The sequence below is a fragment of the Accipiter gentilis genome, chromosome 20 (assembly GCF_929443795.1).
Source record: "Accipiter gentilis chromosome 20, bAccGen1.1, whole genome shotgun sequence".
Classification (NCBI taxonomy): Eukaryota; Metazoa; Chordata; class Aves; order Accipitriformes; family Accipitridae; genus Astur; species Astur gentilis.
Window position 1 is genome coordinate 14349941 of NC_064899.1, and position 14196 is coordinate 14364136.

The 14196-nt window shown below is 41.5% G+C and overlaps 1 protein-coding gene across 1 annotated transcript in view; it reads right to left on the reverse strand.

The window, feature by feature from the left end:
• Window positions 1–2651: 2651 nt before the first annotated feature.
• The window catches only part of DUSP22 (dual specificity phosphatase 22), a 44975-nt gene continuing 33430 nt past the window's right edge, over window positions 2652–14196 (reverse strand). The window contains exons 5-7 of the mRNA XM_049823970.1: window positions 10986–11060; window positions 9299–9470; window positions 2652–6428 (exon numbers count right to left, since the gene is read on the reverse strand). Of these exons, the coding sequence (XP_049679927.1) occupies window positions 6243–6428; window positions 9299–9470; window positions 10986–11060 (433 nt within the window). The 3' untranslated portion in view covers window positions 2652–6242. The remainder of the gene's footprint in view (window positions 6429–9298; window positions 9471–10985; window positions 11061–14196) is intronic.

The following is a 14196-nucleotide window of genomic DNA, read 5'->3' on the forward strand; positions in this document are numbered from 1 at the left end:
GCAACCTTATACCATAAGCTTTTTTTATTAATACACATTTACAGGAAATATTGTTCACAAGCCACGCATTGGCACTGACTTATCTTGACTCAAGAGCTCTGGGATAAATACCAGGTATTTAAAAAAAAAAATAATCATACACACACACAAAAAAAAAAAGGGGGGGGGGGAGGAAGGGAAGAGATTCAAGGAATTGTAAGAAAAATCCCATGCCCTGTATCTGACAAATTAAATAAAAACTCACTTGCTTTCAGAGAACGAAGGGAAGAAGGGGAATCAGAACTCAGACTTTCAAAGGGTCCATTTGTAAATGCATCTGCCCAGATCTAAAGCTGTGCTTTGCTAATGCCCGTGTGAACAGTTGACCAAGTGAGCAAACTGAAAAACACCTTGCACTTCAAGTAGCTTGGATGTCTTGGTTCTTCTGATCTCTCTAGTCATAGTTCAGTGAATAATTGAGGGTGCAAACCTGCACATTCATAATTGCCTCAACTAAAATGGAAACCGGGTGCAAGTCTGGCTGAAAATCCCATTTTCCGAGACTGCTTGCAAATGCATTTTACTCCCAGTTTACTGCAGATGTGTTCAGTTCACACGAGCAGAATTGAGTTTCCTGCAAGGACTGACCTATGCAGTTGTTCAATGGCAAAAAGGCACCTCCTGCTCACGCTTCCTTAGATGCCTACTCCTAGTAATTACGCTAGAAGTTACATGGAAACTACAGGAAGCCATCTTGCTACTCACAAGCTACTCACTTTTGGTAAACTGCAGTTTGCAGAATTCACTAGAGCAGAGCACACATTCAAAAATATATGAAGAAGTATTTGTTCCCCGGGTGAGGGCAGAATTAATACTGGACAGCAGCGAAATGTAGCAATGAAATAGTTAAACGCACAGGAGCTGGGGCACATGGAAAACGAGAACCACATTTAAAGCTCTGCTGAGAACGAAGTGTGAAAATAGCTGTTTCTGTCGCATGCTTTTTGTCTCCAGGGGTTTCTACAGAAACACTGTACAGCGCAAGATCATCTTCCTCATGCTGTCTAATATTTTCTAGAGACCACCATTATTTTCCCTGCACCAGTACAATCTTCTTGGCAAGGTGGGAGGACTCTCATGATTTGCTGGCAAAGCCCAAACTCCTTATCGGGTTATAAGCACATCTAAGGACATGCGGGTTTCCCCTCTAGTTCCCTCAGTTTACTGCATGGTAGGACAGGACTACGTGAATCAAATCAGAACTGCCATTTTCTAGAACTCACAACAGTTACATGTAACATTGAATGAAACCAGATATACAGCTAGAACAGTAGTATGGCACCACAGTTGCAACACAATTTTTACATGTGATTTGGATAAAAATTGCCCTTGAGAGGTGCTAAGTGGTCAAAAGGAAGACAAAGCAGCAGCGCATTTTTCATTTGGAAACTGCTGTTTTCCTTTGGGAGTAGGGGGAAGCCTCCTCCAAAACTTAAAAGAGATTTTCCTAGTTCACAAGGGATTACATTTTAAACATGTTTTCCATCTCATTAATGCTATAGCACCTATATCTAAGGCATCGCTATGGATAAAGGAAGTAATTACACTAATTCATGCTTCACAAAGCAGTCTGCATTGAATTTAAAGTCTTTTCATAGAAAGATAGGAAGAGGACTGAAAGACACATTAATACAATCAAGCGCCATCCCACTTACACTGCAGATGAACTGAAATATTCTATGAACGAGGTGCATCTAACACATTCAAAACTATCTACAGACACATTAACTTTATTCTAGTGGAGGGTATTATTAATTAGTTGAATCCCTGAGATCCCTTAGGAAACATCCACACATTCCCAGCAGTCTATAAACTAACAAGTGCTGGGAGAGGGAGGAGAGTCCAAGAAGAAAAGATCCAAACCCCAGTGTCTGAGCATCTAACTTTGCCTTCATGGTGAGGGGGTCCCACTGCAAGGACAGTTCAGCCTTCAGCAACAACTAGAGTGGCCATGACATCTGGCTACTTAGGCATGACCGATTATACTTTCAGGTTGGTGGGGGTTTTGTTTTGGGGGTTTTCTTTGATTGTTCAAATGCCAGAATTACCCTCTTAGCAGGGGTAGTGTCAAACCAGAAATTCAGTTTGTTAGCTGTGGGAATTTAAATGGGGCTTTTCCCCCCCCTTATACTGTTAAGTTTTTAATTTTTTTCCTCCTTGAGAATCATCATCTGCCACTTATATCAGCTTCCCCTGACAAACCACTACTGAGAGCCTTGAGTCTTGGCAGTCTGTAAACCAGCTAATTAAGTCCTAAACCAGCGTGCTATGGAAAAGAAGGTATTTCAAAAGAATAAAAAATTTGGATTCACCACGTACCCTGTTGCAATGATGGGCCAGCAACAGTAAGAGCGAGCAACATGCAACATCCTCTTGTGGGACTACTATCAAAAAGATGCTTGTGCTGCAGATTCTTGAACTCACCTGGAAGAACTTTGTGAAGAGAGGGGAAGTCTCAAGAAGTCTGTGTGCAGGAGAAAAAAGTAATCTAAATACCAAAATGAGTTAGTCTTGTACTGTTACTGTACCCGCAGGGATACAAACGGTGAATAGAAGCCTTCCAGACACCATTATTGATTTCAAGAAATACACAAGCAGATCAGGTGTTAACATTTACTTTTATTTATAAAAAAATTGTAGAACGTATTAAATACAAACATTTGGAAAAAGCAATCAAGGCTTCGCTAAGATGCCCAGGAAGAGGAAGACAGAGAATCAAGAAGCTTACCAGGTTTAGAGTTTTTAAACTAGCTGAACTAATTACTATAATTTTTCACTGACTTCTTTATAGGCAGTGGCCATTATAGCAACCAATGTTATTACTGTCCTTTTTAAAAAACAGAGATCTGATTTGCCATATCTTCCCACGCAACCACAAAATGTAAGGAAGCAACTCTTTTCAGGTTAAAAATCAGAGTAATAAATACTAATGCATTTACCCATTACCTACATTGTATAACACTAAACATTTGCTTATAATCACACATGGATATCAAGTTTAGCCCAAAAAAATTGATTATACATTTCAAATCTGGATATCCAATAAGGTGTTATAAACTTTATACATTTTCTAGTGAACATCAAAATGAGGACAGTGTTTTGAAGTACAGAGATAAAGTAACTGAATGCATCACCTACACTATAAAGGCCAACTACTAAGAGGTGGACTGGGGTCTAGTCATGTTCCAGATAGCTGGAAAGTCCTACAAACTGCCACTGAAAGGCTGGTTGGAAGACAAATCATGTCACTTTCTCAGCCTGCGTTAGCTCCTCTCCCTTTCTAAAAGGCCAAAGGTGAGAACTGTAGCTACCCTCTCTTCTGCACCTTGTGGTAATAAAGTAGTAAACTATCATTCTGCTCTCTACGTGGACAAACCAGATTCAAGTTTTCTTAGACTACAGTTGCACTTTTGCCACTCTTAAACACAGTATGCAGTACATACAGACCACTAAACAAGATGTAGAAGCAAGAGACTACAGAAAATAACTCTTCCGTCTTTTAAAAAGAAAGAAGTACTTCCACTGGCTGACAATATGGCACTCCCCCTGTCTTCCTGCTTTACCCTGTATCTGCTTTCAAGCTGCAGCATAATGCACATTGATGTGGCTATATGGCCCTAAAGCCAAACTCAGTTCTAAAAAAAAAAAAAAAATAATCCTATTTGTGGGACTGATTCTTTGGGGGTAACCAAACTATTAAAAAAATCCAGTATAGAATAATGTTGGACACACAAACATTAACAGATGTCTCCCATTCTGCCTTGTATTTGTCAGAACAGAAAAAGATTTGCCAACTTCCCCGCACTCACAGGGTTACTACCGCAAGGACGAGAGTGCCAAAAATGTTATGGGATACATAGCGTTGGCAGCCAGCTACAGGATGGACTGGATACCTGCAAGAGTGCAAGCAGAATGCTTCTGACGAAGCTGCCCTTTGGGGATGGGCTGAAGTCGCACTACATATCGTATTGTGAGGAGCGGGTTGAACAAATGGACCAGCATCCTGAACACACGTCAGCCCCTGTTGCCGAGGAAAGCATCTTCCATTACCACATCCACCCTCACAGCACAGAGGGGACTGCCAACATGGGCACTGTCGTGCTGGAATTCCTACAAAGCTAATTATTTGCAGATCAACATCTTCAAGAAGAGCTAAATAATTCTCTTACCAGGCAAACACAGAGCAGTTGCTGGATATACCAAATAGGTAGTGGGTCATTTAGCTACAAGCTTGAGAACAGTCAACTGCAGCACCTTTCCCAAATCCAACAGCACCCCTTTCCGCAACACGGACACGATTATCCTGCTCTCGCTATGTTCAGTGCACTTAAAGCGCTTAGTGCAATGAGAACCCTGACGCAGGCTTGGACTCAGATGAAACGGTCAGGCCAGTTCCACCCCATTCCCTTTTTTTCCTTTTTTGCAAGAATTGATATGCAAGACCCATATTTCACAAGCCATAACATATATTTTTTGAAGATACTTAACAACATACATTTAACAGCCAGAGTTTACTTGACCTTAGAAGCCTCGCTCCCATCCAAAGAATTCACTGAGGTCAGAGTACCAAAGAAATTGAAAGAGACAACAGTCTATTTAGTATGCTGACTGCTTCTCGCTCAGTGCTCAGCTTTTAGCACGATATAACCCCACACTTAAGCAAACGAGGGGTTTGGTTTTGTTCTTCTATCCTGGCTGCTTGGGAAGTACTTTTTATTTTCTGGAATCTTCAAGAAAAATAGGCCTTTCCATCCTCTGAGTCAAAGACAAGAAATCATGATCTTGGCATCACTGCCACCCCCCATTACGCCATCAGAAATCAATACACTGCCCAGCATCCCTGGTGGCATATTTGAAGTTACACTCTTAGAATACACTTGAGTCAGGCAATGGCTCCATTCCAGAAACAAACAATGTTACCAAGAGCAGAGTATAGCCCCTAGTTTTAACCTAGTTTAAAATGTATTTTACAAATGCATTCCTACAAATCCGACCACAGCAAAACATATAGTGGTTTTAAAATGGCAGAAAGTTGAATTCAAACAACTCAATTTTTAAACCAGTGAGAAATATGGGCAATTTTAAAGGAAAACAATAAAATTCCCAAATACAGACATTTGTGAAATACACATGCACACGCACACTCTCACACACACACGCACCCACTTACTTCACTCAGCGTCAGATTAAGATTACACAAGGCAATTTTCAAGGTTGCATTTACAACCACCATGACAAGAACAGCATTTTTGAGGTAGCTGAAGTCAAAGAGCAAACCACAGCACAAGCAAAGAAACAGGTGCTCGCACTCACACCGAGCCCACTCTTTGGAGACACGTTATCATGTGCGCAGGGGCGTGTGTTGAAGAGGCACGTGTTCCATGGGGAATGAAGTTCAGCAGCACTGGAGACCTGATAAACTATTCTCCAGAGAAGCTTATGCTGGGAGACCAGATGCACGATCAAGGGACCACGGCTTAAATCACTGCACATCAGCTGAGCTGTGGTAACAGTCTCGGTGCTCTTGGTCTGTGGCAGTTCTACCGACAGCTCTGTCTCACGTGCACTGAAGCAAGCACAACTGTGGCAGTTGAAGATGTTATTACTCAGAGCTGTCTGTCCCACTTCTCTCTAGATGCTACTGTTGGTAGAAAGGTACACGTACCCACATCTCACCTGCTCCGGTTTGCAGCCTAGCATTCCAGTTCGAGCCCACCTCCACAGCACTACTTGCCAATGGACTGTGAACAGGAGCAGCAGAGACACAGACTTGAGTTCCCTTCTTCAGGTGCAAGAACATCTTTGCCACATTCATGGTGCAGAGATGTCAAACTGCCACAGTTTGAATCATGAGACTTCATCTCAGAGCCCTTTGCTAGCCTACAACAAAAGGAGTTGAGCTAACCTCACAGCAAATGCCAGGCAACGTGGGCATAAGGGGATAATAGCTGTGGCTGGCTGACAAACTGGCTCAGCCACAGTAACTGGATCATGTCTCTGGGCGTACAGAGTGCTTGATCCTGCCCAAATTATAAAACTGTGTGAAACACACTCATACACACACACATAATGTAGTATTTTCATCAAGCTTTCTACAAATCAACTCTTTGCATGATTACTGCTGAGAGTCTTGAAGATGGGATGGAAATTATGGCAAGATGTTTTTCAAAGGTAGAAAGAAAAAAAAAATCAACATCCTATGATTAGGTCTCTGTTGTGTAGTTGCTGTACGAGAGAGATGGCACAGATGAGAAGTTGTTATTCCACTGTCTTCCTCCAGTACTCTGTTGCAACTCAGCCTGCTCTTTATATTTGCTCAGAAGATTTTTGGCTTCTTGCAGATCCTGAGAAGAGTTTTCCCCATATTCTTCTTTCAGCCACTGCCTGAACTGCAAAAATTGAACATACGTACACAATATGATGAAACAGTAACATAAGACTGGTGCAGAAGTAATACTCCTTCCTGTCCTACAAAGTTTCAAGAGCCTGTAAGAACACAAGTAGTGCTCCAAATATTGCATGTCCTTCAACAGCAGCACAGAATACATAGGCACAGGAACACCCTTTTGAAATCACCAAGATCCCTTACATCCCCTAAAATGACACACTAGCATAACAGCTTGGCTGACTGGAGTAATACAGAGTAAGGAACACCCACTGGGCAAGGACATCCTGGACTTAAAAGCACACTCCTCCTGTTGCATATACAAACAAGATGAATTAGCATGGAAGCTAATATGATCAGCCAACTTGCCCAAGCCACAACAGGCTGCAAGAAGGTTGAAGATCAGAAAGTGAACCACTCATGGGTTTTTTTTATCCTAAGCCCACAAACACCAGTAGTAAAAAATGTACTGTAGATTATCAAGAAAGGTATCTTCTAGGAAGAAAAAGTCCAGGAGCTTTAAAAGCTATACAATAGGACCCTACATGTTACTGACACTAATGACTGAATACGGTACATGGTAACAAATGTATCAGGTCCAGTTGAAGGTCAGTCCAGCTCTGTACCCTGGTATGAGAGTAGCCAGATATAAATGCCAAGGAAAGAATCAGGCAATGTCAGGACAATAATGCTGGGACCTTTTCCCTGGTCATTTCCTTGGCTTCCAGCAATTTTCAGCTCAGGTACTTTCGGAGGCTGAGGCAGTATCATTGCATTTGATACCAGCAAATTAATTTTTCTGCCATGAGATCACTTTTTGAATCCACAAATCTTTACCACAAGGTATCTGGATGCCAACAGGCTCTGTAAGTGCATATTGTATAAAAATCTCGCCTCTTCCTTGATTGGGACCTGCCAATTGATAGCTCCATGTCACATTACAGGGAAGAGTGGAAATCACACCTGTTCACTTTCTCTATTCCACTCAACTTTATAGACCTTTATCACATCCTTCTCCGTCATTTCTTTTCCAGTTGAAGAATTTGAGTCCACCTAGTCATTCCTGACAACCTTGTTGCTCTTCTCTGCAGAAGCAGCAAGTAGACACAGACCCCTATCGTTCTGTCCCAGTGGGGATAATATTCATTTTTCAAGCCTTAACTTCGATAGCTTTGTTCTGCTTGGGGCTCGTGGACAGCTTTATCCATAAAGATCATTGACTAGGACATTGGGAGACAAGACCTCAACACAGTTACTCCCTCCCATTCCTAAAAGATCGTAAGGTTCTGAGTCAAATCTGAAGCCTCAGGCTAACATGTGGAAGTCTGAAATTGGTGCAAACCATGTTGTGACCTTAGTGGCTAAACACCCTCCTGTAAGGCCAAGATCTAAAGGACCCCATTCCAGCAACCCCACAGGATACCACCCTATAGTGGCACAGCAAAACACCCATCCCACTGAAATCAGAAAAAAGTTCACACCCTTGGCAGATGGCATTATTCCACTGAAATCAGGTGTGTAAACAGACACCTGCTAAGGATGTGGTTGCTGTTAAAGAGACAGTAGGAAACTACAGCCCAGCCAGTGACTACAGGTGGATATTTCTTTTTGCAACCTACTGCCTCCCCCTCAGTAAAAAAGGCAGAATGTGCCATCCATGGTGGATGAAAAAAGAGAGACGTTACTGTCTTTATCAGGCTATTTGCATATAGCCTTAATTGTCATTGCTGTTAGCCCAGACCAATTAGAGTAGAAATGACTGTAAGGGAGGAAGGAGACAAGTCTGGAAAGTCCCCCTCTGACTTTTGTCTCTTAAAAATCAGTTACTCTACCATTTACACCAGTTCCAAACGATCCAGGAAACATTCAGTTAAATATTAAAAAAACGCAAATATTTACAGTTGCAAACTGCATCATGCAAAACAAATGGTAATTTCTAAACTCTGAGCTTTCTGCAGCAGAATGACAGGGATGGAATAAAAAAAATAAAAAAAAAAACACCAAACCAACATCCTTTGCCTCATGTATTTTGCTTTCTGATTTTGGTTTGCCTCTGTTGTGCTTATTAAAAATCAACAACAACAACAGGCACAAAAGCCCAGAGCATGCTGAGCAATGGAAAACAGAGGGGATAGCCAGAGTGGGTTGTTAACATAAGTGGAAGTCATCAGTCACCCACGGGGAGCAGATCTTCTGCGTGGGACGGTTCTTTTTAGGGGTAAGAAACTGATTTTTTTGTTTTATGAAAACCACTTTGCAGTCTTACTATTCCCTCAATTCCCCTAGTCCTACAAAGCCTTCAAAGGCTAAGAAGAAAAAAAGGGTTAGATTTGAGACTGTTCTACACATCAGAAAATGTATTAAGTCTCAGCCACAGAAGGTGAGGGGAACATGACACATAAGTCATAGTGAGAACCTAGTTTAACTCCTGGATAGCAAAGATTTCTGCTTGTGATTTCTTTCCCGCTTACTATTCCAAATGAATGTGTTGGGGGAAACCCACTGTTTTTATGCAACTGGTACTTACAGGTTGGTCTTTCTGCTGTGTTCTGACCAACTCACTCTTTAGTTTTTACCCCTCTAAAGGTGTCAGTCTTGTATTGTGTCTTAGCACACAGGAAGCAATCACTGGATTGAGAGCACAGCTGGGCAGGTGTTCAGATGTTGTGCTTCATTTCTTCTCCCATGCAGTGTTCCCTGATACCTTCAGTTCTATCCACACCTCCCCCAGTGGAGCAGGCTTGGCCAAGAAGCCACTCCCTCAAAGCAAAAACAGGGAGTCAGATAAACCACCAAGGCCACAAAACAATGAGAAGTAGTCCATGATCTGACTTGGGGTTGTGTTTCACAGCTCATTTCTTTGTAGTTATTTACCTGATCAACATCATGTTTTTCAAAGTCCTGTAGCTGCCTCTGGAAGCCCATGTTAGGATTGGCACAGGATCTTGCTGCACGGACAACAGACAGTGCATCTTCCCAACCAAAGTCTGTGATGGTCATGATGTAGGCAACCACCAATGTTACACTCCTGGAGACACCTGCAAGGCTGCATGAAAAAAGAGATGCCATAAATTGAAGTAGTGCTGTACAGCTAAAAGCATCATTTCCCAACATCACAGCAGACTGCTGTGTTGCTTGCCATGAGGAAGAAATATTACAATATTTGAGTTAAAGGTTTTGGTGCTGCTTTTTCAGATGTATCAGAATAAACCTACGACAAGAACAAGAAAGTGGGTTCTGAGTAGTAATTCATACGAGACTGGAAAGAAAGAAATATTAGATCTTCACAAAAGCAGGGGACAGTGCACATGTTCCAAGTTAGATTTAGGTTTTAATAAGCCAGAAATAAGTCACCCACTTTCTTCTGCTTATATAAATCAAAGCAGTGAAATAAGACCATTCCCTCTCCACCACAAATAAAGGCTTCAGTTTCATGGGGCTGAAATGAACTTTAGCTGAACTGTTAAAGTGCGTATGTCTGGTTGCTTGAGTTCTTTCCCTCTTTCTGCTATCCATGCACTGTCAGGACTCCAGTTTCCTTACATGAAAAGCTGGGACAAAGTAAGAATCATTCACTATTATTAGTTTGACAGCACTGGACAAAAACCTCCCAACTATTACTATTGCGAGTATAAAGAATGTGTTTGAGTTACATTTGTACCAGACTCTTTTACTTGGCATTTCAAGAACATTTTATGCTTTTGAAATGCTTCACAAATTTAAATATATGTTTTTTAAAACCCCATCAGAATTGACTAATTATCCCTCTTTTACATACATGGAGACTGACAAAATGACTCGTGCACAGCCCTATCGTGAGTCAGTAGCAAACTCAAGATTTATGCTCAGGGACGGTGTACAAGTCCAGTGTTCAAATGATGAGATGACTCCGATTCCAGATATAGACTCAGATATGTCACTTGGACACACAGCACAAAGACTACAACCAATAGCAGAGAGCAAGAAAAAACCCAGGGTGGGATTTCCTTTTCTATTCTCTACAGCCCCAGGAGCATCTCTCCAATCAGGGACTTGCTATTAACAAATGCAACATTTGAATGCTTCAGCAGTTTAAAGAAAAAAAAAGAGAAAAAAAACCAATTTCTGTTCAGTGGAAAATTTTTTAACAACTCTGAAGTCACCAAAATAGTTGTTATAGAAACTAATCAAATTATAAGGATTACTGAAATCACATTTAGAAATACAGTGATTAAAATAACGGGAAATAAATAATACATCTCTAGCCAATGCATCTCTAGTCAAATCAAGAAAAGTCAAAAAGTCCTACAAAAAGGTTTGATCAGAAGAGAAGGTCAAGAAGAATTTCTTGGGCTCCTTTTATCTCCAGCCAGCTGCCCACCCCAGTGACTCAGAAGTCCTAGCACAACGTTTTAATAGCAATTGCAAATCTTCTGGGGCTCTTCAAATAATGGGAGCACTTCAGTCCAAGAAGATTTTGCTATAAAATGGAGATGAACACTAACTTATCGTTAAAAGGATGAACATCCAAATCAAGCTAGGGAAACCCTTAAGAAGTTTTTTTAGCAAGTGGTATACATACCAATGAACTAGGCAGCCTTCACCTGTAAGCCGGCACTCATGGATAAATTTGATGCTCTCTCTGAAATGCCTTGTCCTGAAAACAGAAGCAGAAGGGGAATAAAGTGCTCTATTTAATAAAATCACTACTTAGAAAGAGAGAAATATATCTGAAAGCTCACTTAACACTGTTTCTAGAATTTAGAACTGAATACAGGTCTTACAAGGTAAAAGTTAGTGTCCGCCAATGAAACACAAAACTCACTGGCATAGTTATTCTCCACTCTACCTGAAGAAGAAACTGGTATCTTAGGCACCACAGTGTGATAAACATTAACAAACACTTGATTCTGATGACTGTCAAGTCTGTATTTAGTTTGTGTTTTATTCCTCTTTAAACTAGTAACTTGATGTTGCATGTCCTTGCATATGCTCAGATGTCAGATGAAACTCAGCACAAGTACATGAACAGTTCTCAAGGTATATTGTCTCTCACAAAGAGGCACCTACCACCCAAACTTAAGCTTAACTTTGACTTCACCTCCTCCTTCAAACCATGTACTAGGACACATCTAAATGTTATGACTTCTTTGCAACATGAAATCTCTCTGGTTTGTCACTGCTACAAAAAAAATTCTCAACTCAAGCCCTGGCTTCTTCAGCTCTCTCCAATCTCCTCTCCTCAGACTGCAGTACCCCTTCTGCCTGCCCTTATTCAGGCTGTCAGTCAACCCCTGCCTTCAACCTACCTTTTCTAAAGCAGTGAAGGAGAAAATGCGGAGAAGATAAAGACTCAGTTTACAAATATTAAGGTTTGTACTCTCATTATCCTTTACAAGTGCCTCTTCATTTTAAGTGGGGCAAGTCTGAAGGAAAGTAAGTGGGCAGCTGTCATCATCTCAGTAAATCTGCAGCATCGCCTTTTTGCATCCCAGTCCCAAGCTGCTCACCCTGCCTCTGCCTTTCAGACTGCAAAGCCTTTGGGGCTGCCTGCAATTTATCGCAGGTGCAAGCAGCACCTCTTAGTTCAACAGAGCTGAAGTTCACTGTGGCCTTTGAGTGCTCTTGCAATTTAAAACGGCAAGCAGCAGCAATGTGTACAACACAGACAGAAGAAAGAGCTTCTTAAGGGGGAGTCAGTACCAGGCTTATTGGCAAAGATGAAGCTGAAAGCACATTGCATTCACACCATGAAACACAATGTCCTGTATTCAAGATGTTTCCCCTCTCAGGGTGAATATTATACCACAAGGGTAAAAGAAAAAACCTCAGCCCAGCACCAGCAGCCACACAAAAATCAGGAATACCCACATAAAAGGAAGCTTCCCTTCCTGCCCAACAGTGCAGCTGCTGATACTACAAACACTCAAGACCTGGAAGAGGACAACAGTGATGCAATAGAGTGACAGTGCCTGTGGAACTTGCAAAGGCAATGATGTCCAAGCTGAAATATCCAAAAAGACGGATCCCAAAGCCCAGGACTCCCTCTCCAAGGCACTTCTTGCATCAGTGGATACGACAGGGAGAACACAGCTGGAAAAGACTCGAGTGACTTATTCAGAAAATCTCAAGGCACAATGCAATCCCAAGCTTTAGGATGGCATGTCAAATCAGGATTTTATGTATCTCAGGAAACCAATCAAGTATGTGGGATAAGTGAAGAAGAGGGACGAAGCCTTAAAAATGCATTTCTACTCGGACTGCCACTCCAAAACATTTTCACTGACTGAGTTCTAACAAATCATGGCACTCAGGTCTGCCTGGGGGACACAAGCAGCTTCACCTAAGTTAACTCAGAGGACAAATGAAATGTTGGGCTGTGTGTGCAAAAGGCGTTGCTATTGCACAAGGAAGGAGCACTTATCTGAGATTCAATGGATTCAGTCAGATGGAACTTGGTTAGGGCTGGATGGACAACATCCTGATGTTCTCATACTCCCATCTTCCCTTTCTCTCTAGAAAACATGACCAACAGCGCAGCTCCAAGCACCAGTGAATTCACTTCAATGGTCTAACACAAGTTTTGGTTAAACACTTCAATGCTTTGGTTTGAAAAATATCTGCGAATGAGCATAACACCTTTGCAAGGTACTAAATATAGCTAGCAGTGAACTCCATTCACTCAGTTTTATTTGCCCTTCCTTATTGCTGACACTCAGTCTGCTGAAACACCGTCAAGTGTAAGTGTTTACAGGCATTCACGAAAGAGAAGAGAAATAGCCAGGCTTAGAATTAGTGCTGCTCTGTAGACTCATAGAATCATTTAGTTTGGAAAAGACCCCTCCTCACCTCAAGTCGGAGAAGAGGAGAAATGTACTCCTCCACAACCCTATGGTATCAGGGTCTCTGCTGGCTCCAGCAGACACAGTTGCCTGAACTCATTTTCAAAGTTATAGTACAAATCATATTTACCTGAAAACTAAGACTGAAGACCAGTTAGCTGCGTGGCAAGTGCCAGACACAAAGAAAAATGGCAAGTCTTACATTAACCGCAAAACAGTTGATTATCATCTGTAACAGGAAAGCACTTGACAAATGTGTTGATTTGCAGCCTATTTGTTGGACTGAACAGTTACTTCAAGACAATTTATTACATGATATCTGGCTTTTACATCTCCCAGCTTAAAGCTGGGTCCTGAACTGCATCATCTTCACAGTGGGAAAACACCACAGGAAGAACAACCAGTACAGTGCCCCTACCAACATGTTGTAAAAGTTAGCTGAACTTATGTATTAGCAAGCTGTATAACCCAAAACTAGGCTGAAGGCAGAGTTATGATACCACATTATTCATTCATTGCTAGTCAGACTTCTATGAATATTATAAAGGTTAAAAAGAAAGCATCCAAATCAGATAGGAAGAAGCATCTTGATGTTTCTTTCCTTTGGCAATGTAAATGCAACAAAGATCCACCTAAATTTCTTTTCTTAATAGGTTATCTGGCTTCAGTATTATCACCACTAGCAGCCTAACCGTTGGAGGGTAGTTCCTTAGAAACACGTAGCCTAAGACAATTAACTGGAACAGGACAGGAAGGAACATTTGATTTCTGTAGAACTAACTTTTTAGCAACAGGTTCTACAGGAGATGATGGAGAAGAAGTAGTTGACAGCCCAAGGTAAAATTCTGACAATCCAGGGAAAACACTCATTTAACGCCCAGGAAGCACCTTGAGTCTCAAAAGCAACTGCTTGATTCTTGTGCTCGGTAGGGGCAGAACGTGGGACTAGAA